This window comes from Polistes dominula, unplaced genomic scaffold, assembly GCF_049000335.1.
Source record: "Polistes dominula isolate Pdom_NZ unplaced genomic scaffold, Pdom_raw_medaka contig_28, whole genome shotgun sequence".
Lineage (NCBI taxonomy): Eukaryota > Metazoa > Arthropoda > Insecta > Hymenoptera > Vespidae > Polistes > Polistes dominula.
In genome coordinates, this window is record NW_028300879.1 from 3,923,029 (window position 1) to 3,949,237 (window position 26,209).

A 26,209-nucleotide genomic window follows, 5' to 3' on the forward strand; every position below is an offset into this window, starting at 1 on the left:
GAGAGAGAAAAAGAGGGAAGAGAGGAGTGAAGGGTAGGGTAGAGGGGGTGAAGAGGAGAGGCTGGTCCAAGTCCAAGATAGCACGTCGTTGACTGAATACCGCACGCACACCGAACGCGAGACTCTCGGTTCTCTTTGTGGCACGCTCAAAGAGCACAATGTCCATAGTCCCGGCTCCAACAATGGGCCCTCCACGACTGCTTAATATCAAGGTTATTTCAAGGGTAGTCCCCGTACCACGGCGTTCCTTCTTTCTCTATCTCTCTCTCTATCTCTCTCATTTTTTTTATTCTTTCTTTCTTTCTTTCTCTATTGCTCTTCTTTCCAATGTTTCTTATTCTTATTCTTATTCTACTACTACTTCTATTACTTCTACTTCTACTTCTACTTCTACTTCTTCTTATCCGCACATCCCCCTTAGCGGGAGATGCACTCTCTCTAAAGTGGTTGCTATTGTACTGGACTACGGGCAACTACGAGATTGCCACAGGATGACGTTGATGGTAAAGAAATGTAACACGTACATAGATGTTGTTAACGACGTTTGTATAACGATTTTGGTTTTTCTATTACGATTGGTATGTAATTTTTTAATAGGAATTTTATGAACAAAATAGGAAGAAGGATACAGATTAAGCATGATAACGATATAATTAACACTAAACATATTATGATCGGTCAAATGTCCGTGTTTGAACCTGCAATTTGTAAAAAAATTCAATGAAAACGCATAAAATATACACATTATTTATTTTTAAATAAATGAAGGTATATTGTGTGTACATTATCCAATTGTGATTAAAATATTATTTCTATATAAAAATATGCATTTTTATTTTTTAAAGCAATCATTTGATCATTCACGAGTATTAGATTGAAAATATTAATATAATTGTAAATTATAAATTAAATATACATATATTATATATATATATATACGATAGTATATAGATTGAAAATAAGTGTGTGATTATTAAAAATATTATTATTAAAGTTATATTCAAACGTTGTCGACGAAACTAAAAAATTAAAAATAAAGTTTATAAAGAAGAAGAAGAAAAATAATAATATTTATTAAAATATAAAAAGTTTGATATCCAATAAGAAATAATCCGAGATGAGTGTTATTATTCGATGGAAGAAGAGGGAACAATGATCGCGTTTGTTACGGTATTCGACTTTTCAAAAGAGATTAAATGTCGTTCCTATGAAAATAAAATCTAAAAGAAAGAAACTTCGCAGGGTCCGCTCATCGTCCGAGTACAAAGATATAGAAAAGAGAGAGAGAGAGAGAGAGAGAGAGAGAGAGAGAGGGAGAGAGAATGAATCGTTTAAACTTGGAAGTACCCACTCGTGGACCTTCGCCACGAGTAACTCCGGTTATATCCTTTGATCATTCTTTTTTTCAGCGTTTTACCGATCGATTTAATCTTCTCTCCTTTTCGTTATAACGTGATATGCTCGATTAAGCAATAAAAATAAAGACGGCAGACGTTTTAATTTACGAAATTAATAACACTCCTATCTCTTATTCGTAAGATCTTTGAATCTCGAATAATTGATTAAAAAAAAAAAAAAAGAAAAGAAAAAAGAAACCTCCCCCCCCCCCAAAAAAAAGAAAAGTTAAATATACGAAATTTCTTATATTTATTTCTGTTTTTATTTTCACTCTCGAATATTCCGCTCCTCGACAAATTGAAATTCGAACAAATTGGTCAAAAAGTTACGTACCTATCTAAGTTTGATTTTTCAAAAGTAAAGAGAGAAATAATAAAAAATAGAATCTCTTTTTAAAAATACGATTCCCGAGTCTCGCGTATTCGATCGATCGTTGGAACGATATCTACCGTGGAAGATACGAGAGAAAGAGAGAAAGAGAGAAAGAGAAAGAGTGAGTTCGATGTCGTTCGTTGGGGGGCCAATTAAAAGGCATATGGTCCTTTTTCCAGGACAGAAAAAAGCTCGTTGGTTCTTTCGTCGATTTGCAAACAAGGTGGAAGAGTATCTGACTCGCGGGTACGCATTTAAAAGGGACGAGTGAGAGTGAGAGAGAAAGAGAGAGAAAGAAAATGAGACGAAAAAACGAGAGCTTGCGCGTGGCATAAACGCGAGCAGGAAGGAATTGACGATGACGAGGGAATGAGAATGAGAGAGAGAGAGAGAAAGATACATATATATAAACATACACACACATACCTAGAAAGAGAGAGAGAGAGAGAGAGAGAGATTCTCTCTGTTCTCCGGGGAGCAGTCAAAGCGGCGTGGCCCTTTTGCTACGACGATCTAAGCATCAAACAAACCTACCCCTCTCTTACCCCTTACCAAGTTATCCCCCCACCCCGTGTTCTCGACAAGCCGACAAACGTACAGTGGGCGTCATCGTCGTCGTTGTCGTTGTCGTCGTTGTCGTCGTTGTCGTCGTTGTCGTCGTTGTCGTCGTAGTCGTCGGTAACGAATTCCCCCGAGTCTTCGTAATTTATCCAACCGGTTTTTATCGGCCATCTTCTTTTCGAACGTCGACGTTTCTTCTTTCATTTTTTTTTGTGTTTGTTTTTTTATTATTTTTTTTTTCATCTTTTTTTTTATCATTCCCCCCTTTTTACTTCTTTTTCTTTTCCCCCTTTTTTTCGATCGATCTGAATCGCGCGTTACCGATAATTAGCATCGAAACTTACACGACACCAGTTCTTTTCTTCTTCTTCTTCATCCTCCTCCTTTCTCTTTCACTCTTTTTATATTCTTTTTTCTTCCTTTTTCGTATTTAATAATATTCTTTTGATATATCAAATGTAATAATAATTATTTTAGCTTAACGATCGTTTTTGTATGTTTCAATTATAAAATGGTTAAAACTAAAAAGAGAGAGAAACAAATAAAAAGTAGAAGAAGAATAAGAGGTAAATATAAAAAATGTGATTTTTGTTATGAGAAGGAGAAAAGTGAAAGTAAATGGTAGGAAGTTTGTGATATTGATAAAGCGATTAAATTACACCTGTTCGTCATTGTCAAAAATGGATATATCTAATGATCGTTTTAAAACGATTATTATTTCGAACGTTTTAATTTAGATCGATGGAAATGATTTGTTTTATTTTTATCTTATATATTACCGTTTATGATGTTAATTAAAACGTAATATATATACTATTTATTTATTAACGTTATCATTAGCGAAAATTAAATAATTATTTACGAATGATAAAAACAATTAGTTATTTTAATCTTTCAAATGTGCCTACCATTAAACTACCATTTGTTGATAATTTTAGAACAAATCATTTAATAAACAAAATAATAATTCGATAATTCAAATCATGATTATGACATTTCAAAGATCAATTCCTAATTACCTTTTATCACCATTACGTATTACCTTATTAGAATTCTTTAGAAAATATCTGATATACATACACACACACACGTTCAAACGTATAATACGTATTTTCGCAGGTGCATTGCTGCAGGTCAAATCCATTTATACCTTCTTTTGCATTTTCTTACCTTTAGAAAGAGTATAAGAGAAGTAGTGGACGTGGGGAAGGGGGGGGATTTGGCTTTTAGTCGGTTGAAACGAAAGTTAAGAGGAATTTTCAAGTTCTTTTTTTTTATACCTTGAAGGAAAGAAAAATGGTATGCAATTATATGCAAATTGAAGTAGAACGGCACGTCGTTAAGATTGTGTTTTTACCATCATACTGGCAAGCATATGGCGTTATCATTATCTAAGAGAAAGAAAGAAAGAAAGAAAGAAAGAAAGAGAGAGAGAGAGAGAGAGAGATTCACTTCTTTTCAAACAATTTTTTTTTTTTAATAACGTGTCGATCAATGTAAACGATTTGAAGTTATTTTAAATCGATGTTTTGAATGTGATGACGTACAAAGAATATGTAAAAGAAAAAAAAAAAGGTAAGACAATAAGATGACGTGGAAAATAAAAAAAAAAAGAAATAGAAAGAGAAATAGACATTGTCGTAAAACTGGCTGATTCGTGTAAAGAGTAACAGGGTGAAAAAGAAAGACCGAGAGAGAAAGAGAAAAAGATGGTGGATGATCCTGTTCTCCCTCTCGAGGGAGCAGCAATTTATAAATAATTGAGCTGAGTCCGGTAAAAAATGAATTACGCGTCCCTGTACAATATGAGGAGTAGATTTACAGTAAAACGAGGAAGGGACCCCGCGAGAGCTGTGTGAGATGAACTCTCACTCTTTTTCTTTCTTACTCTTTCCCATACTTTTTCTCACTTTTTCATGTACTCAAATAAGAGACGACGAGGTCGATGACGAGGGGTTGACCGATACCAAGAGAAGGGAAAAAAAAAGGTGAAGTCACATAAGCCGCATCAATTTTGCAATTGGAGAATTTTATGTTCGCGCGCTTCCTCTATATATTATGAAGGTTAAAAAAAAAGAAAGAAAAAGACCAAAAATAAAGATAGTTCTTTTCCTACTTTCTTTCTTTCTTTCTTTTCTTTTATTTATGGTTTCTTTCACTCTAACCTTTCTTTTCTTCTATTCCCTTTCTTCCATTTTTTTTTATCGCATTTGTTTTTCCTTCATTACACCTCGACTCGATTTTATCGCAAAACATATAAAGTAAGCAAGGTTTTCCGTAATGTAATCAATATTTCTTAAAATAAATGAAGAAAGAACAAATTTTTCGAAGAAATCGTTGAATACGTCGATGTTTACTTTAATTAAATGCAAATTAAATACAGAAGAGGTTAGGTTTTTCTTCGAAAGAGAAAAAGGTACACACATATATATATATCAAAGTGTTTTTTACAATAAAACGTATAAGTTCCTACTTTGTGAAACTTAAATAATAAAAAACAAAAAACCGTATATAATATATCTCTGATATGGGAAAAATTGATTGGAAAATCTCCATTTTTATGTACTATAACGTGTATAATTATATCGGAATATGATACATGCATTATATATTATAAATCATAGAAATTTATAATCACGATCTAATGAGATATACATATATATATATATATATATTATTTACACGAAAACGTGATTCCTTGTCGTCCAAAGAACTTTATATATTTTCTCGAAGACCAATGACAACGACGACGACGACGATTACAGATACATAATAATATTACAAAATTCCACTATAAGCGGTTAATGAACGGCAGGTAGTAATATGTCCAGTTTTAAAATTGTTGCATTCCTTTCCATGGAATCAAATTTTAGAAAGTACCATTTTGCATTCGTTGACGAACCGGTTTCTTACTATTATTGTGATTCTATCGTGATTTGAGTTAACGTCCGTGTCATTATACCCATTGATACGACGTATTACACGATCCTATGCTGATTTCACAAAATTATGATAATCGCAAATAAATAAATTTCATCTCTTGTCCAACCATATATACATATATAAACATATACATAATAAAGAAAACAAAAATTCACGATTTAGCCAAGAAAGATACCGAGAAAATAATTTATAAATCTTTTCAATAATTCTCATAATTTTGTAGTAACGGACACGTAAAATACGATTAGATACCCATAAGCGCGATATATGATTATATGATTACAGATTATTATGATATATAGTATATTCATTGTTATTTTTATCCTTCAACAGTGTTCGGCTATTGGCTTTTTTATGCACGAGCGATTAATCCAGCACGAAGGCTTTTAAATAATTCATAAGTGATCGAGGAAAAGAGGGGAGAAGGGGTAGGTGAGGTGAGGTGAGGTGAGGGGGGGGGGACGGCGGGATGGATAGATGTGCAATTAATTTAATTATAGTATTAACGGCAACGCGACTATACGGTAGGCGAGCATAAAAGGAAAAGAAACATAATCATGTTTCCATCGAAGTTCTTCGCTTCGTTTCCCCTGATCGACGAGACGGAAAAGAAAGAGATAAATAAAATAAGAGAAAGATAAAAAGAGAAAGGGATAGAGAGAGAAAATCATTGGGTGAGAGTATTTTCGGAGGAAGTAAAAGCGAAGAAAAGTACTTTTGCGCGAAGACATTCGGCATGAAACTGCTGTTAGCTCGTTCCACCATCGGGAGTTTGAAATTAGGAAAACAAATATCGTGCGAACGATGAAGAGATAAAAGGGGAGACACTAATACAGGGCTCACTTCAGAAGATAAAGTCTGTAATGCTAACATCATTTTAATTCTCTCTCGTTCTTGTTGAAATTCGAAGCTAGGGGGAGGTGGTAGAGGAGTAAGGGGTACGGGGGTAGGCTGCTTTGGGAAAGGAAAAGCTGTGTTCTCTCTTAAAGAGACAAGACCCGGACTTGGTACACTAGCTGCTAACAGACGAACTGAAAGAGAAACGAAGGGTATGGTATAATAAAAAGAGATAGATAGACAAACGACGGACGGACAAACAGACAGAGAAAGAGAAAGAGAAGAGACAGGAGGGTAGCGAGTTGAATCGAGCCGAGTAATCAGCGTGACATTATTTTCCCTTTGAGATTCTACCGTGTTTTAATACGAAGGTAAACGTATAATCCGCTTGCACGATTCTAGAAACAAAATTTGTTCTTCCTAAGCTCTATTTCTTTATTTCTCATTCGAATTCAACTCGATCGTTTCTCTTAATTAACACGATGAAATCTTCCCTCCCATAGTATCGTTTCATCAATTCAACTTTTTTTTTAATTTTATTTCTTTTTATTATTGAAAATATTAAATGTGACATGAATTTTTGATAAAAGAAACAAAGCTAATGTTTGGGTTGATGTAAGAAAAAAATATTGTAGGTACGTATTCAAGTTATTCTAAGTATTAATTGAAATTGGATCGAAAGCAAATTATTTCGAGAATAGTAAATTTGATACATGTGAAACAAAAATATGTATATACTTTTTATTTATTTTTTATCTTATTGTTAGTGCTGTTTTAAAATTGTAAACTTGTCGGTATTTCGATGAAAAACTAATAAAACTAATACACTAATTTGTTCACTTGTTAACTTTCTTTATCATTTTGGTTTATTCTAAACAAATATATTGCTTTATATTATTTTGTTGTTAGTTAAACACAGTTGTTAAAATAATACAAATGATTCTAATAAAAAAAAAAAAATTATTTATCAACTACAAATATATCGGAATATACTTATAGTAATAATTTGTAACATTTTTTTCGGCTTTTATTCGAGAAAAAAGAAAAAAGAAAAGGAAACCGTTATTAAAAATCGTTTTCTACCTTCGTAACTATTGGAATTCTTTATTTCACTGTTCTTCTCCATTATGAGAAGCACCCAAAAAAGAAAAAGAAAAGAAAAAGAAAACGAAAAAAAATAACCGGTTCTCTCTCTCTTTCTCCTTTTTTTCTGTCACTCCCCCTCCCTCCTCTCATCGTCGAAAGAATAACGTTCGCACTTTACGATTATGTCTGCCCACTTTTTTTCCCTTTCTCTCTTTCTCGTATTCTTGTTTCTCCTTCAATTTTGTTTTTTCTCTTTCTCTCTCTCTCTTTCTCATTTCGATTAAAAAGTCTGAGATCTTGGTGTCAACGACAGATTCACGATCCACGTGGTATTCCTTCTACTATACTACTATACTACACTAATATTATTACTCACACACATATTCGTATCCATATATGCATGTACACATATAATGTTACAACTACGTATATATGTTATTATAAGTAGCTAGTCTAAAGGATAATACTTTCGTTATTTATTTTTCATTTTTGTTTTCTTTTTTCTTCCCTAGAATTTAATGAACTTTTTGACATAAATTTGAAATGAGATTAAAATGGAATGTAAAAGCATTGGTAATCTTGGGCAAAAGCTTAATGCTAACGCAAGGTTAAAATCGGTTTGGTATATTACGGTCGAGTGTGTATAGCTTTGAGAAAAATATATAAAAAAAAGAAGAAAAAAAAACGAAAAAGAAAGAAAACGAAGAAAAGGGAGTTCTCTTCTCGTCGCTATTTCCATACGGCCTCATATTTTATTTGATATTTTAGAAATAAGCGTCGTGTCACTTTAACGACCGTGCGGTGACCGGATGTCGTAATGACGATACCGACAAAACTGCAACGAATATTTTGTTATATTATTTTTCCTTTTTTTTTTTTTTTTTAACTCACACCCTTAATATTCTCTTTCTCTTCCCCTCTTTGACATTCTAATTTTTTTTTCTTCGAAAAAGTTTTGTTGAAGTTACGAGAAATGAGAAAAATGAAAAAGAACGAATAAGAAAAAGGAAGAAGAAGGAATAATAATAATAATAATAATAATAATAATAATAAAGAATAAAAAAAGGATAACGAGAAAGTTGAAAGATGGTAAGAGAGAAACACGAATCTGTTATAATGATCTCGGGGATCCTGTCGTCCCGAATATATTGACAAATTATCTTCCCAAGCATTAAATTATCGTCTCATCGATCGGTATTTCGATCCAATTAACCTTCTTAAATTTATGACGACTTAACTCTCTCACAAAACTTAAGAAGACTCCCCGTGAGAACAATATTACCGTGATTACATTAAACATGGTACAAAGAATTGATTGCTGAATCTTAACGTCATATAACAAAACCAATTTATTAATCAACAAATCATATTGTGATATAAATTTAATATAATAGGGGAAATAAATGAAAAAAAAAAAAAAAAAAAAAAAATATATATATATATATATATGCTACGCGAGTCAACTTTTTATACTCGGATTCATAATAAAAGTAAATAAAAGCTAATACGTTATATTCTTTCGTATCTTTCGTTATATAATAGATAAAAAAATTCTTTATCACTTGTGTTATATGTGTATGTGAATGTTCGTTATCATTTTACGATAGGAAATTGTCGTTCAAAAAATATGTAGTATGAAGAATTTCTTTTTTTTACGAGAGTAAAAATCGCATTATACGAGATAAGAAAATATTTTGTTATTTTTTTTTCTTTTTTTACATTAGAATAAAATTTGTTTTTGCAATAGAATTGAAATGAATAATTAATTAAAATAATAAAAATTATAACATATTTATCCATATATAGTAACGTATTACCGTACAAAAATAAAATGTTTACGGTTAACGTGATTCAAATATTCACATATTTTTGTTTTGTTTTGTTTCTTTTATCCCTTACAAATATTAGTACGAAATACGTTGGTTGGTTGGTTGGTTGGTTGATCGTTCACGTTACTCCCGTGGAGACAAAACAACCGTATAGATTATAACGAACGCACCTGTTTTTTCATCGGGGACAAGTCTTTGACAGAGTAAGAGAAGCCGAATGTCGGTGATATTCATGCGACAACGTAAAATATCTCTGAGTTATGATTCCTCGACTGTCGTGTAGAGAAGAAAAAAAAAAAAAGAAAAGAAAAAAACAAATATCATTTTTTGTTGAGGTTTATAATAAGCGAAAGAGGGCGAAAAAAGAAAGGAATACACAAACCAAAAAAAAAGGGAGAAAGAAATATCGAAAAAAAAAAAAAAAAATAATCTAAATACATTGAGTTTACATTCCAAGCTTTTTCTTGTGAAACTTTTTACAAAAGAGGGAAAGAAATAAAGGGTGCAAAATGATATTGTACATATAAAAAAAAAAACAAAATGAAAATAAAGATATTCAATTAATTGAAAATGATAAAAAAACAAATTGGCATTTATTTACAGAAATATGAGATATGAAGGGAGAAAGAGAGAGAGAGAGAAAAGATAAGATTAAGAAAAACCGATCTTTCTCATCGACGAAAATTTTATCCTCGGCAGGTATTTTATCTGAACTTCACCTCCTCCTTCTCCTCCTCCTCCTATTTCTTCTCCTCTTTCTCGATAGGAGATACGAGATACAAGCTTTATTTGCAGGAGACGGATATATTCAAGATTTCAAGGGGAGGAGGGGGTGGTTTCGTTTACACAATTCCATCGACTTTTAGATGTATAGGTATACTCTTTCTTAACGTAAACATACTATATAATATATCCTATTGATGGACTACACTTATATATCTAATACACGATATACATGAAATATGATAAAAAAAATAAATGTAATATGTAATAAGTTAGATATAAATGCGAACACAAATGATTACATGTCAGACATTAAAGATAAGTATAAAATGAATGATTCACGTATAATATCTATGAAAGAAATCTAACAAAAAAAAAAAATAGAATAAAAAGATGAAAAATGAAATTATTATATCACAAGTATTTATATTTTTATTAACCCTTTGAGTGCTGAATACTTTCAACTAAAATGTTTTATAGAAATGGAATAATTTATTATTAATTAGATTCTAATAATAATTATAAAATATGTAATTATATTTTTATATTTATTATTATATTTTATATTGTTATTTTTTATATTTATTATTATATTTTATATAATAATATTATTAAATAATTAAATAAAATAAAAATTACATTTTTCTACATTAATATTAACAAACACGTATATATGTCGATAGACCACTTTGGTAATTTTTATCAAACGCATATATGCATCCATAGCACTCTAAGGGTTAACAAAAATTAACATATTATTCATTACTTATGACTATATTATTTAACTTGTATACAAAAAATACATATATAAAATACGAGAAAAAAATAAGGATGAAATTTCAATTTTAATAATATCAATATATGACATAATCGTATTATTTCGTATGTGCATACACCGTAAGTTAAAATTTCATTAGGTTCTTTCAAAACGAAGGATGCAAAGTGTCTCAAGTATGTCGCAAGTGAATAAAATCGAGAACGTTGTTTCTCTCTTTGAAACTGGCATTCTCTCTCGTAACTTTCCATTCTCCCGTATGTTGTCGTTCGTGCGAATGAACGAACGTACAAAACGTATGAACATACGAAACTAAACGAATGAACGAACGAAAGAAGGAAAGACGAGCGCGAGAGAGGTCCCTGTCCTCCCCCCATCCCATTCCACCCCCTGTCACCCCCCAATCGACAAACGATTCGAACGAAACTCGTTAATTTCGTATCTCGACGAGTCCAAAGGTAATTCGATTCTCTTTTACGCAATTTCGGCGTTGTAACGCGGTTTCCCACTCGTAGAACTGCAAAACGAGATTTCTGAACGACTTAACGGGTGTCTTAAGATCATTTATTTATATGGTTTTTTTTTTGTTTATTTTTTTTTCTGTAATAATTAATCTCGATCCAACACGACGAATATCTTTATATATACATATAGTGTTTCAATTAATAATTTCACGTATTTGTAATAAATTTTTTATTCACTCATTTCATTTTTTTTTTTTTTTTTTTTTAACTAAAACAACGTGAATACTATTTTTAATTTATTGTACGTAATATTAATATTCAAATGAAATTCATATGTATATGTATATATATTATATATCGTGGTAATATTATTATATCATATAGGGTTACAAATAATCATGTGCATTGAAATGTTTCAAAGCCAATCCTGAAATGAGAACGATCGATCGAGTTTCGGCCAATTTAATTTGATATATACTGAAAATTCATATAGTAAATATTTTTCTGTTGTTTTGATTTTATCTACAAATTGTAATAAAAAATGTATCCAAAAATGTATCATAATACGTGTAAAATAAAGCATAAAAAATGTATATTATAATAAGAATGTTAACATGTATTGAAATAATAAATCGAGAATGAAAAGGAAACGATTGAATAAAAATTTTTACGATCGATTTAACGAGAAATTTCACTCACACTTTTCTCTTTTTTTTTACTCGAGATTGAACACATCGTTCGTTGACGATCGCGATCTTTCGTTCTTCCAATACGATACCGCCGTTTGTGGATAGTAGTGGTGTTGGTGATGGTGATGGTGGTGATGGTGTTTGTAAATCGATCGTGGCTACGTCTCTAAGGTGATACTGCGAAAGCGATCTAGCTCGTTAAGTACCGCCACTACTATCCAAACGAGAAGAAGAAAAAGAAAAAGAAGAAGAAGAACGTTGGAAAACGATCCGCTTAGGGAAGGAAAGATCGAAAGATCGAGATCAAGAAAATAATGTGGTGGATCGTTGAGCCGATAATCCTACCAAGAAACACCGACGAATTATGCGAGAAAGGGATTTCCTTTAGTTGACTCTTTGTTATATATTTCCTATTTATTTATTTATTTATTTTTCTATAAGATCGATCAAGATCATTACGATAATGCTTGAACCAAAAATTTGATTTTGGTTTAAACATTATCGTACAAAAATTTGATTTGAAAAAGTATATTAATACTTTTCATCGTTATTATTATTGATATTATTTTTTATATATTGTATTCTTAATTTTTTTTATAAAAATATACGATTAAAATCGTCATATATATATATATATATATATATATATATATATATATATATATATATATATATATTCTGTTTTGATTTTATTACGAATGTTTGATAGACGATTGAAAAAAACTTGATTAGAAATCGCGTAAAAACGATTCATACCACGTGTGTTCTTCTTACGATATAACAAAAAATATATTGGCAAATAAGAAAAAGAAAAAAATAATAGAATCATGCTCAAGAAGATTGGTAGAATTACTCTATTATCGATTATTATACGCGTTTAACTATGACCGACAAAAAAATCAATCTCTTTATTAACGATCGTTTATATGAAAAGTCAACGAAGCGTATCTTCTCAGAAGAGAAAACGGAATGAACGACAACTATAAAAAATAAGAAAAAAAAACATTCGAATAAATTATTCGATTAATTTATATCTTGAAGAAAAATTGTTCACATATTTGATACATATTTCTGTCACTATTTTTCTGGATATTGAAATTGAAGTAAACGAAGACAGAGAGAGAGAGAGAGAGAGAGAGAGAGAGAGAGAGAGAGAGAGAAAGAAAAAGTTACAAAACAAAATGAAAAGATAAGGGGAAATAAAAAAGAGTTGGAGTTCGGATTGCCCGGTCCGGTTTTCGCGGTGCCACCCCGTATACCGCATGGGAAAATAAATCTTGTGGACACTCACCGGGAGGGAGACTGGACACTGGACGCTGTCACCGGACACGGGTTGCAGCGACTGCAACAGATCGCGTGCGTGAAAGAGAGGACGGCTATCAATGGCTGCATTATACAATACCAACTGGTGGTGTACACGGACTTATATCTACATATACATACATACATACATATATATATATATGTATATATATATATACGTATATGGATATATCTATATACATATACGTATTATATAAAATATATGTATTATAAGAACACATACACTTATCCACGAACTTGATCGTGCATCGAACGAGTGTCGGATGTTACATACGTGAATTAAACGTACATATGTATATATGTATGTATATAAGGTATTCCCTGAAGAGAATCCTATTCTTCTCAGTGTTAAAACTTCGTCCAAGCTGCACGTTCGCGAAATAAATAAATAAATAAAAAAAGAAAGTAACAAATACACGATAGAACGAAACGACCGAATAATGGGTTCGTGTATGAGCCCGAAGACGTTTCCAGACCGAAATAAGAGGATATACCATAGTTGCCTGTTGTGCTTGGGTCCCGTCTCATGCTCCACCCTGTTTTCTCGCGTTTACTTTACGACGAACATTTTGCCGATTAGATATCGCCCTTTTGCAAACATCACTGTCGGGAAGTGGGTTCGATCATTGTATGCTTCTATCATTTTCTCTCTCTCTCTCTCTCTCTCTCTTTCACTTTTTGTATTTCTTTCTCTCTTTCTCATTCTTGATCGATCGATCGATTGATCGTTGGGTCGGTCGATCTATCTCTGTCTCTTTTGCTCTCACTCTCGACCGGACTGACCTGTTCACGTCGCATATACCAGAACCGCAATAACTATATCCAGCTGGACACTTTTTTTTTTTCCAAGTGCGTTCTTGCACCAACTGGAAATGAATTGAGTTATTGTAAAATCGTGTTTCCTCTTACTAACTCCCATACCCCTGCCCCAGGTTACCCAACTAGTCGTAGTAGTGTTATATCTTTATACTTCTTCTTTTATTTCTAATAGTAGCTAAGAGTGAGAGGTATGAAATGGGAGGGAAGAGAGGTATGGATATAAAGAGAGTGAAACGTAAGTTAATCGTCCCGTACCATTTTCCTTCTACAGTTCATAACTACGGGCACGGTGCGTTGTCACGTGCTTTGATTTAACGTGATATATATATGTATATGTATATGTTTTACTTAAGCTCATAAAGAGAGAGTTGGTGTGTATTAATTTTTACTTTCTTTTTATCTTTTTATCTGTTCTTTAATATTCTAAAGATTATTTTAAAAAGAAAAAATAGGATTTTCTCTTATTCTTTTTTTATTATTTTTAATAATTATGATAACACGTTGACATCTTTTCCCAAAAAGTTACGAATTTTTAAAATACTTTCAAATTTTATTGTATGTACGTGCAATAAAACTGTATATCAGATTTATATATTTAGTTACGTACACACATACATCGTTGTATTATTTAATATCCCTATAGCAATATAAATTTGTATCATTTCATTATGAAAAAACATCCGTTTTAAATATAAAAGATTAAATATTTTGGTATTAAAATTTAATAGAATTTTTTAAATTCTGCTGATCAGTTTGACCAGTTAACAATTCATAAATTAATACATAGATTACATATACAATGTAAAATATATATGTATATTAGTGAATATATGTAGATACATGCAAAACTATTTTACAAATTGTACTAATAAGAAAATACAAATCTATTTAAATAAAAGATAATATAAAAAGTATTTTTTAATTCTAACGAATATAAAAATACAATCGAGACAAATGAAAATGAATTTTTTCTACTTACCGGTTACGAATTTCGTTCCAGGTGATTGGATTTACGGCCGTGACGACCCCATCCACCGTCGAACAATTACGGCGAACATCAGGAAGCGTTCCGTTCTGTAAACGAAACAACAACGAAGTGTTTTCGTTAGTATCTCAAGCATGATCGAATGTAATAGTTAAGAACGAAAGTTAGTTCTTTTAGTTGATATCTTATAATGTAAAAAGTAGGCGAAATCTATGCGAACGCTTGTTAAATGAAAGTAACGACCTAACGCGAAATTTTCCCACGAGAATCAGCCCACCTTCTAGGAAGGTTACGATAAGTATATATATATATATCGAATTTATTTTATCTTTTGATACTAAAACTTGCCAAGGACCTTTGAATTTTCTATATCGTTCTATTTGTAAAACGTTATGATCAATAAATTTATGATAATTTTTAATAATATTCAATTTTAATAGTATTCATCATTTATTATTGTATTAATATAATTAATAAATATCACAATGCATTAATTTCTGCAATTATATATGTATATATATGTACACGTACACGCACACTCACATGTATACATAAACATATGCATTTATTTTTTAGAAAATAATTTCAATTAAAAAGATTGGTACATTAATTCATTTTAATCAAAAGTGATAGAAAAAAGATAAAGTAAAAGATAAATTTAATTTGCAAAAATGATCAAGGTCAATTAATTTGCATACTTTGAATAAACGGATACTAGGGATACTTGCAAAAGACAAAGGACGATGATTCAGAAAATCAGAGGAGAAAATTACCTGGTGGATGACACAAGATTCCAACGAACTTGAACACTACATCACTGTCTTCCATTTACCCATTCATGTACAACATACTCACTCACTCACTCACTCACTCACTCGACATTTCAAAGTTTTATAGTCGAAATACCGATCTTCTCCCTCTTTTTCAAGGAGATATTCGCTGACTAATGACGATGGTTTTAAGAATTTCCTTTCTTTTCGCATATTTTATGTCGCTGCTCGAACTATGCCGATTATCTTCCGGCTTTTAAGAATAAAACATTTCGATCACTAATCTGAAAAAAAAAAAATTAAAAAAAAATAAAAACTCGCGTGTGTTTACACATTGTAATAAATATCTAAATTTACAATGAAAAAAAAAGATAATAATACTTTATATCTTTGGAACGTTCGAGTAAAGAAGATAAAATCTTTGTTACTGGACGATGTTCCGTTCTTAGAGAAGTCAACTCACGTTCTAATAATAGCTAAGCTAATTAATTCTCAAACACGTAGGTAATGTACCTGCAAAAACCTCGTAGACGTTTCTGATTAGCTAAAATCCGTAAACTCGTTACGTAGTCACTTAGAATATTACTATGGTAAAGAAAATGATATCTGTAAAGGTCACGAACGTTCCTCGTTCTATGAGGGTAATTCGAGTGCATGAAAAAAATACAAAAGAAAATATAACTCAAACACTTTAATCTGACAGATTTATCTTTTTAAGTTATGGTCAGACAGATAAAAATAATAATTGATACGAGAGTTTTCAATAACAAAATTCAATCTCAAACAACTGTATAATTTTATTTAGATAAAAAGACAAGTATATAAAAGGTATTCAATCTAACATAGTAATAACTACTTGAAAATACAAAACATATGTAATTAATTACAAAGCTATAATTACAAGTATCTTAAGATCGATATAAATATCTAATAAATTCATGATGTTAGAATGAAATCATTGATCCTAAAGTATGATAAACCAAATTCCTTGTTTTTTTCTTTCTCTTTATCTTCCTCCCAGTCCACTTTCTCTCTCTCTATTTTTGTTTCTTTTCTTTGACAAAGAAAATAGCAAAATTTCTAGTTGAATGTTTAACGATTGCGAAAGTAAAAGATGTTTCTATACTAAAAAGATAGAAAGAAGAAGAAGAAGAAGAATTTTTCGATCATCAAAGAAAAGTCGTAAAACCGTCGTCTATCGGGGCTACTATCTAGCGTTACTATCCGGGTCTCCATTATTTGTTGAGGAAAAGTGAGGCCAGGTTACTGCACGAGATCATGAGTGCGAAGAGTTTAGAGAAACGGCGCTTTCAACTGGATGACAAGCGAAAGGCATCCGGTCGAATAGGAGGACGTATAAAATCGACGTTGGATTACGTGCGAATGGTCGTCCTGCAACATCGGCCGATATACTTAGCAAGTAATCGATCCTATATGCATATATAAATGCATATCTACATATATATATGTATGTGAAAATATTTTATATAAAATAAAAAAGATTTCATTGGAAACCAACAATGTGACACTGAATTTATTTATATAAAGATATATGTGCATGGATAAATTAAATGAGGATACTTTGGTATGAGGAGGTTGGTAGAACGTCGTTTACCTAAGAGTACCTTTAACACATATAAACACGCTGACAATCGGACAGCTAATTCTACACCCTTCGGCTTTAAGTTCTCATTAGTTGAGAGTAACAAATCTTCGTAAACTATTCGAGGTTTCCTATTTCATTTACAAAACCTGACTGACATATCAATATGATCGTAATCGATATAGGATAGATAATTAAACGTACGTCTAATATATTTTCTAGTAAATTAATTTAAATTTATTATATTTCGTTATCATATTTATATCAATGGATTTTATTTGATGAAGAAAGAAAAACATATTCATGTCAATAACAATAACAGGAGACAGATGTAAGTAGGGTATCGAAAGATTTTCGACTGGTCGGTCGAATCGCGAAAGGTTCGTTTCGGTAAAAAGCGAGACGGAAACGTTAACGGAACGAGTTTCTCAGTCCGTTATTCTATAAGGGAAGAGATGAAGAAAAAGAACAAGAAAAAGAAGAAAAGGATATAATATGAGACGATCGATAATCGTTAAGATAAAATTCAACTATAATAAATGGAAACGAAGAAAGGTAGAATCAGTTTTAATAAGCCCTTTACCTATACGATGATATTCGTCCGATTTTCGTTGAATTCATAAAAATAAAATAAAATAATATATATATATGTACACACATACGTACATACGAATATAGGATACGTATAAGTGTGGCAGACTTGTACTTAAAAACCAGAATCAATATTCTCTTCTTTTCAAGCTGGCGTAAGCTAACAAGATTGTGTATCTTTTTGGTTGTACAAAACGGAGTCACAACGAGAAAGACAAAAAGAAAGAAAGAAAGAAAGAAAAAAAAGTCAAAGAAATGGTTAAAAGAAGCTGGTGCTCTCGCAATATCGCGATCTATAAGTCACATATCTTAACGAATCCGTGAAAAGAACACAAGCTACCGATTAAAAGGGAAATTTTGTTGCTTTCTGCAATGGTCCCGATAAAATAAAATAAAAGGAAAAAAAGGAATCAAAAGAAGGATACCGTGCGAGAAGTAGCATACGAATCTTATCTCATTCTCTCTCTGTCTGTCTGTCTCTCTCTCTCTCTCTCTCTGTGTCTTTCTCATTCTTTCTTTTCTTTCTCGAAAAGGTAGGTTGCTCCCGGTTCTACCGTACGGGATAACATGCTAATGGAACGTGGGCGTAGCACGGAAATAAGGAGAGACGCGGGCGTGCTCGCACGACAAAGTGGTAAGTAGCCAATTTTGGTCTCGCTTTCGAGAGCGGCAAACCAGTCGCATAAACGGTTCGACTAAAGCAACGATTCTCGATTTTTGTCTCTCGACTACAACTACACAAAGACGATCAAAGAAACATTGAAATTGTGTGGAAGAACGTTTAATAAATATTTGCAAATTTTCGAATAGTAAATGGTATTATCAAACTGGATTTCATTATTTAGATATCACGAATTTTTTTCTTTTAATCCTAATGATAACAGTTATTTGCTAGAACAAATATATATTTACACTATATAGATGTATTTATGATTAATAAAGTTAAGTTTGTTAAATATTATACTATATTATATATAGTAAATTAGCCCTAAAATAAAAATAATTTTATATAGTAAATTAATCTTATAGATACTGTAATAATTATAAAGGATTAATTAATAATAATCTTTTGTAGAAAAAAAAAATATGAAAATTAAAATATATTCTAAATAAACGTCAATGTAGCTACCATGTTACAAATGACCATAATATATACCTATATACATGTATATGTATTATCGTAATACATCAGTACGTTCGATTAACCGTATGATGCGAATATACGTTGGGTATTACTCAAAGGGTTAAATAAACCAGTGACGTACCGAAAATAGTATCCTGTACGGTTGGGTGTTGATTTCTCGACTGCCACAAAGCGACTGGCGTTGTTATGTTTACGTTGTCGAGTTAATATTAAACAAGAGAAATACGTTAATCAATAGCAATGACGATAGATACTCTCTCTTCAATGTTATCCTTTTGTTTATCTACAGTAGACCGAAAAACTCACATATATATATATAATACTCTATGCATAATACGAATGGTTGAATAAAATAAGATTAAATATAGTAAACGATAAAGGACGTATCTTACACACATCAAATCTTTTTATCTTAATTATATATAATACGATAATACATATCCATAAATAATAGATAACGATAATCTATTAATTTAAATGAGTTCGGAAAGAAAGAATAGAAAAAGAAACAAAAAATCTAACACTCATTGTACAAGCATTTAAAATGCAAATAATATAAAGAACGAACGTAAGGAGGATAATTCTACAGATACACACACACACACAAAATTAAAATGAAATAAAATAATATATAATTTAGATCGATGCAAGTGGAGATGCAAGATTAAAAAACATCACTGAAAGATAAAGAGAAAAAACGAAAGATAGAGAAAGAAAAGAAAATTACTAGGAAGTGACGGAAGAGATCAAGAAGGCAATAGTAATAGTTTAAGGGGGTATCGGTCAGGTAGGAGTCCGGTAGGCGAGCCGTTTGCCGGTTGGAAGGCGAGTCCACCAGGCCTCTGGAAAGATGCTGGAGAGGCCACCGAGTGGTGGCGGCACGGCCGGTGTGGTCAGGTGGCTCGCAAGGACGCGGCAGGCCATTCACCCGTTCACCACTCTTTTCCCCATCCCCCCACCACCCAACTTCACCATACCCCACTCTACCCCATCCCTCCATTTCTCCACGCGTCGAGTTCTTCGCTCAACGACGACGACAACGACAACGCATTCTCTCTCTCTCTCTCTTTTTCTCTCTCTTTCATTCTCGATTATATTGGACCGTTGTCTCTGCTACCATCACCCCCCGTCCTCTTCCATCTCTTCCACCTTTTCTCGTTTACCTGAGGACTCCTATCCCCACTATTGTCCACTACTTTAAAGCCCCCACCACAACCAAGCCGAAGCAGTCGACACGAGCACAGTCTCTTAACTGAGTTACCGGTATTTGTACTCCGAGGAATCGCCGCTTACCCGGACTCTCTACACTCCTGTTCATGTAAACACGATAATTGGCCTGTTACACTTTGCCCCTCGTCGTATATGCCAGGGGAAAATTCTTTTTTTTGTTTTCTCTCTCAATAATATGGCGGAAAGCGTGAAACGTAAAGTAAGATTTCACTCGGTGGTTGGAAAGGGGGAGAGATTAGAAGAAAAGAATTATAGAAAGTAGATGATGTATATCGATATATGTATATATGTATTCGTGATGATAAGTGGACTTTTTATAATGATCCTATACGAATGCTATTAACTTATATAGATATTTTTCTCTACCAATTGAAAATAAATCAAATTCCACTTGTTCGATTGCAAGTATATGATGTATTTCATTAAAAAAAAAGAAAAAAGAAAATACATTTATTCGAACATTGTTCCTGTCTACGATAGATAAATGATTATAATCAAGAAAATAGATAAAAAAAAAAAGTAATTAACGTACAGAAGGAAATGATTTTACTAATTGTAAGAATATATATATATATATATATATATATATATATTGAATCGTATAAGATAGTAGAGGAATAGATATATCGATAGGCGTGTATAGTAATTAAGATGAAAATTTATAATCGTATATAGAAATCGAACGAAATTCGTCTGGGAGGTGGTTACGTGACCATCTATCTTATAAGAGGGAATACGAGGACGTTAATGGCGAGGAGTCTTCGAGCTCTGACATAAATCTTTTAGAATACGGAAAGGAAAAACGGTTAAGGCGTTAAAGTTACCACGTAGGTATACGGCGATTCGTTTGCATTAACGCAATATTTCCTTGCCACCTGACCTTCCTAGCAGATAGGTTGGATGTCGCCGTGCGAGGCGATATATTGCGAATTAGCGAGGAGTATTATTCGCGCGAGTAATCTTAAAGATAGTACACACTACTACGGGTACCTCAACCTCCTCCTCCACAACCTTCGCAACCTCCACCTTCACCTCTACTACCACCACCATCACCATCACCACCACTACCACTACCATCATCATCATCATCTCTACCACTTCTACCTTCACTTCCATTTCCATTTACTACTTCTTCTTCTTCATCTTCTTCTTCTTCTTCTTCTTTTTCTTATGTTGCTCTTTACCAAGGAGAAACGGGGAATTTCTTCGAGGAACGTTTATTATCACGATACAAGCGTAGTCGTGTAGTCCAACGTAGAAAAGACACGCTATCGATTATATCCAAGTGCGTGGAAGAACTTTTGCTTGGATTTCAAGAAAAGTAGATAAGAGAGAAAGAGAGAAAGATATAGTTGACTATGAAAACGACTATTAAATTCTTATTGTCCCTACAAATTCACTTTCTTAATTATCTTTCTCTCTTTTCTTTCTATTTCTATCTCTTAACAGCTACTCTTTGATCTGATCGATGATGCCACCGTGCTGGTAAAATTGAAACTGTTAAATCAATGAAATTACTTACTACGAAATATCAAAAGTAACGAGTCCTTTCTTCTTCTTGATCATTTCTTCTTTTATATTTACTCAGTGATACTTTTCTATAACGAAAAAAAAAAAAAAAAAGAAGAAAGTTATAAGAGCCAAATTTTTCTTGCAAGAGACGAAATAATAGGTCTTTTCAAAATGAGGGTTTCCAATGAAAGAATGAGATGGAATCATAACACGGTAAAGAAAGAAGAAGAAAAAAGAAAAGAAATGAAGAAAGAAGAAGGGTGGTTTGCTCTCCCGCAGGGAACTAATAACCGGGTTTCGCAGGCGTGTCTCGTGCACACGCACGCGTGTAACACGCGTGCAATACTCTCATCTTCGTTGCTTTCACGACGAGTATCGGCATCAAAAGCAACAACAACAGCAACACCAACAGCAGCAACGAGTCGCGGTAGCAACTTGTTTGTTCGATTCTTTCTCTCTGTCTTTCTTATTTTATTTTTTCTTTCTCTCTTTCTCTCTTTCTCTCTTTTAAAGGCACGCGTCAACGCAGGTAGCCGATAAACCTACGCCGGCTGGTTCTTTCGCTGTTATTAGCTTTCTTTTTCGTAACACGCGTCCTGTCAGGGCCAGGAAATAAGAAGTGTATTCCGTTAGGAGTTACTTTGTCAGACTCAGCAAAGTGACTTTATAGAGAAAGAAAGAGAAAGAGAGAGAGAGAGAGAGTCTACGATCTTTTTTTCTCACCCTTAAATTTCTTTCTCTCTTTCTCATATAGCCACTCTTTCTCTAGCAGACTCATTCATTTCGCAGTGATTCTCGAACAGAGAAGAAAAAGGGGGAGATGATGAGAAAGAAAAAGAGAGAAAGAGAGAGAACTCGTAAAGGAAGTCGATCGAACAGAAATTGAATGATCGGCTCGGGGGTGGTAAAAAAAAGGGGGTGAGAGGTGCTTCTAGGGCGCTTGATTGTTCATTCAAACAACAATCGTAATTGCGTTACACGCCGCCGAAGGGGCAAAAGGGGAACAACAGCAAGTAAAAGGGCTGGAGAAGAGTATGGGGAGGAAGTGGAGGGAGTGGTAGGAGGAGGAGGTGGAGAACGATGGGAAAACTCGACAACGTTGTCCTCGTTGTTCTCCCTTTCTCTCTTTCTTTCGATTATTATTACGGTGGGACGAATCGGTGCCGAGAGAAGTCTCGACAAGTGGCCACCTCAGAAGAAAAAAAAAAATAAAATAGAAAAAGCTTTTTTTGATCCCCGTGCGATTCTTCGAGAGCAGACCGACGTTATGTTAAAGTTATTAGGAACACGCCTAACGTTAAGAGAGCACGTTCCAACTCGATTGTCCACTTCTTCGTACCTTACTCTTTGTAGGTACCTATTGTTAAATTTTTTTCCTTTATCGCGATTATAACCACGGTACTTAGTTATCGTTAATAGATTTATATTTATTTTTTTGTTAGAAAATATGAAAGAGATCAATTTTATGTCAACTTTTGGATCGACTGGACACCAAACTTTTGTATAAGATCAAAAATTAAAAGACATTTTTTGAAACGTCGAGACACTTCGTCGTTGTCGTAACGATATCTCAAGGTTAAACTGAAAGACACGTGGAGACATTTGGGGAAAACGAGTAATATCGCAAATATAAAAAAAAAAAAAAAAAATAGTTAAATTCGATTGTTTAAATTGTGTGAAGTTTTTTCTTTTTAACTCGTTGATAGTTTTGGATGTTTATAACTTAAATTTGTATGTACGTGTAACGATTATACGTATAGCAAGTAAAGATGGGTCTCGTGACCGCGTCACTCTTAGACTAATGCTAAGAATGGACTATGAAGTTGATGGAAAACGATGGAAGGGAGAAAAGGAACGATGGAAGAGAGAAGGAAGGTGCCACGCGGTGAGAGTCAGGGGGACGGGAAACTAACGATTTGCTTTGTTAATATTTGTTCAGCTATGTGTTCATTTTCGAGTCGCCTACTAAATCGAGGTTGACGTATTGTTACTACCTCCGTTGCGATTAACATAATAATGCAAACACAATGACACGGCGGTCTACGAAGGCCCGTGCATGGCTCAAGTCTGTTTGAGCAGGTGAAAATTTTACCGTGGCCATCGCGGAATTGCGTAGGCGCCCTCCTGCCAACTACTATGTAACCTCTTCTCCTCTTTCTTCTTCTCTTATCTTCATTCTCATTCGTTTCTACTTCGAGAAAAAAAAAAGTTATATGCCAACTACCGTTTGTGGAGTTTTGTTGCTTTACACATATACTAAGACGACCAATTGTTTTCTAATTCAATTAGGAACGTCTTGCGAATTTTCTGTCTTCCTTTTTTGTTTCTTTTTTTTTTATTTTATTTTTTTTTTCTCTATCCGTGCAACTTTGTGCGTATAAATTTTTTTTTACACACGGGTACGTTTAAGAAATGAAATTGAAATGAATTTTTATCTTTACAAGTAATAAAAGAAGAAAACAAAATCATAGATTACATCGATAATTTGTCAAGATTCTTATTTTTCAACGTAACACGATATATTAAGCTTTTACCAGTTCTTTATCAGAAAAAAGAAAAGTAAAAAAAGAATAGAGTTTTTATTTCTCATTGAATTCGTAATGTATACCGGAGATTTCCTCATTTCCAGGTAATTAATTTACAATGAGCCGGACGAAAAAGAGGGGAAGTTAATCCTTGTTTTCGAGGGTTACTTACCAGCTTGAACCTCTTTAACGTGCGGTAAAAGGGATGCTTGCTCACCGCAAACAACAAATGTCGAGCATAATTGACTGACTCCTCCTCGAATATTTCTCTCATTCTATCGTGTTAACTCGATCATTGAAAAAAAAGAAAAAGAAAAATTATTTTATCGACACGAGGGGAAACTCGTGTAAAAAAAAAAAAAAAAAAAGAGAAAAGATAGATGGGAAACACGGTGTATTAACAAACTATTCGATAAACGTAAATATTCCCATAAAACACATTTTATCTATTGCATTTTTATAAAGGTTATGCTTTAATAATTAAATCAAAATTAAATAATACAAAAATATATAATATATAATGTATTATATATTAAATATAAAATATTTAAAACATTTAAAACCTTATCTAATTATAAAATTTTATCTATTGCATTTTTATAAAGGGTTCATTTTAATAATTAATTTAAATTTAAATAATAAAAATAAGTACATAATACAATATATTATATATTAAATATAAAATATTTAAAATATTTAAAATATTTTAAATCTTATTTAATAATCTTCTAATCATTTAAATAACGAAACAATTAAAAATAAAAATAAATAAAAAAGAAAATCAAAGAACGTCAATTGATGGAAAACAAGGGGGATTGGATTTTTCAACGAATCTTTTCTACCACCTATCCCCCATATAAATTTTGTTCTTTCTTTTTCCTTTCTAGGACAATCGTCGAAGGGTGGGTGTCCTCCTCCGGACTGGATGGAGAAAACGTTTGCTCGAGTCTAGATGGCAGGGAACTTAATCGTAAAAAATAATTGCTAGTGTACAGGAGAGACTACTCACGAAAAGGGGGAGAGAAAGTGATGAGAAGGAGGTTGGAGAGAAGATGGGAAAAAAAACTGAAAAGAGAAGCAGAGAAAAAGCTCTCGCGTAGTACCGGATGTTGGCCGGAAAATGACAATCACTAGGCGCAGGACAGTTTCCTCTGTCTGACGTCAATCTGGTGAGTTCGTTGGATTTGCTCGTCGTTGCAATCTGCCAAGAGGAGGAGGAGGAGGAGGAGAAGGATGGGGCGGCTAACATATCAGAAGGGGTGAACAGAAGCCCGCGGTTCGATATCCCTTCATTTTAATTTATTGATTCGACCCTTCTCTTAAGGTATCTTACTATATTTCAAAACAAAACAAAATAAGTTTGAATTATCCAATGCATTTCAATTGCATATTATTTAAATCGATTATAATTTTATGAAAACAATAAGTAATGAAAGTTAATAATAATTGGATCTATACGAAAATTTATATATAATATAAATTATATAATATTTATATAATTTTAACGTTAAATAATTTTATTTTAAATCAGTAAAAATTCCGTATAAGTGTTTTCATGGTATTAAAATATGGAATAAAAAAAAAAAAATTCTAAAAATGTAGAATTAATAGTTTTACCTGTCAACGAGTCATTTATCTTTTGTCGATTACTAGAGGGTTTTTTCTCATTTCTTTTTTAAGGAATGGATATCCAGCTATAAAAAATTGAAGAAGAATAAAAACTAATTTAAATTTAAAAATGGGATTAGATAGATAGTAATATCTACGTATGCATATAATTTTATAAATCGAGGAAGAAAATAAGGAAAATTAAAATATAAAATAATAAAGAGCAGTAACGAGAGAAGCTGATATTATATTTCCATTGGAATAGATAATATATGGTAAAATAGTTAACATATTATTCGAGGTAAGTAAAGAATAAGCGGATAATGTTGTCCCTCTTCTGACAACCTTTTTCATTCTCCTCGTTCCCCAGTTTTTTTTTCTCCACCCTTCTACAAGCTTGTAGAGCGATAATAATCGACGAG

General features: G+C 32.5%; 1 protein-coding gene and 1 long non-coding RNA gene across 13 annotated transcripts in view; one reads left to right on the forward strand and one right to left on the reverse strand.

Annotated features, from left to right (window-relative positions):
• Window positions 1-26,209, reverse strand: part of Sox102F (transcription factor Sox102F) — a 313,951-nt gene that overhangs the window by 127,673 nt on the left and 160,069 nt on the right. For 6 of the 12 annotated variants that reach the window (XM_089172867.1, XM_089172831.1, XM_089172850.1 and 3 more), the window contains 2 exons: window positions 14,799-14,893; window positions 12,969-13,019 (listed from right to left, as the gene is read on the reverse strand). In XM_089172867.1, the coding sequence (XP_089028993.1) occupies window positions 12,969-13,019; window positions 14,799-14,893 (146 nt within the window). The remainder of the gene's footprint in view (window positions 1-12,968; window positions 13,020-14,798; window positions 14,894-26,209) is intronic. The other 6 variants (XM_089172878.1, XM_089172841.1, XM_015328650.2 and 3 more) reach the window with 1 other exon arrangement.
• Window positions 1-26,209, forward strand: part of LOC107070441 (uncharacterized) — a 61,289-nt gene that overhangs the window by 34,685 nt on the left and 395 nt on the right. The window contains exons 2-4 of the long non-coding RNA XR_016176676.1: window positions 14,820-14,923; window positions 25,067-25,503; window positions 25,860-26,088. This is a non-coding gene — a long non-coding RNA (uncharacterized LOC107070441). The remainder of the gene's footprint in view (window positions 1-14,819; window positions 14,924-25,066; window positions 25,504-25,859; window positions 26,089-26,209) is intronic.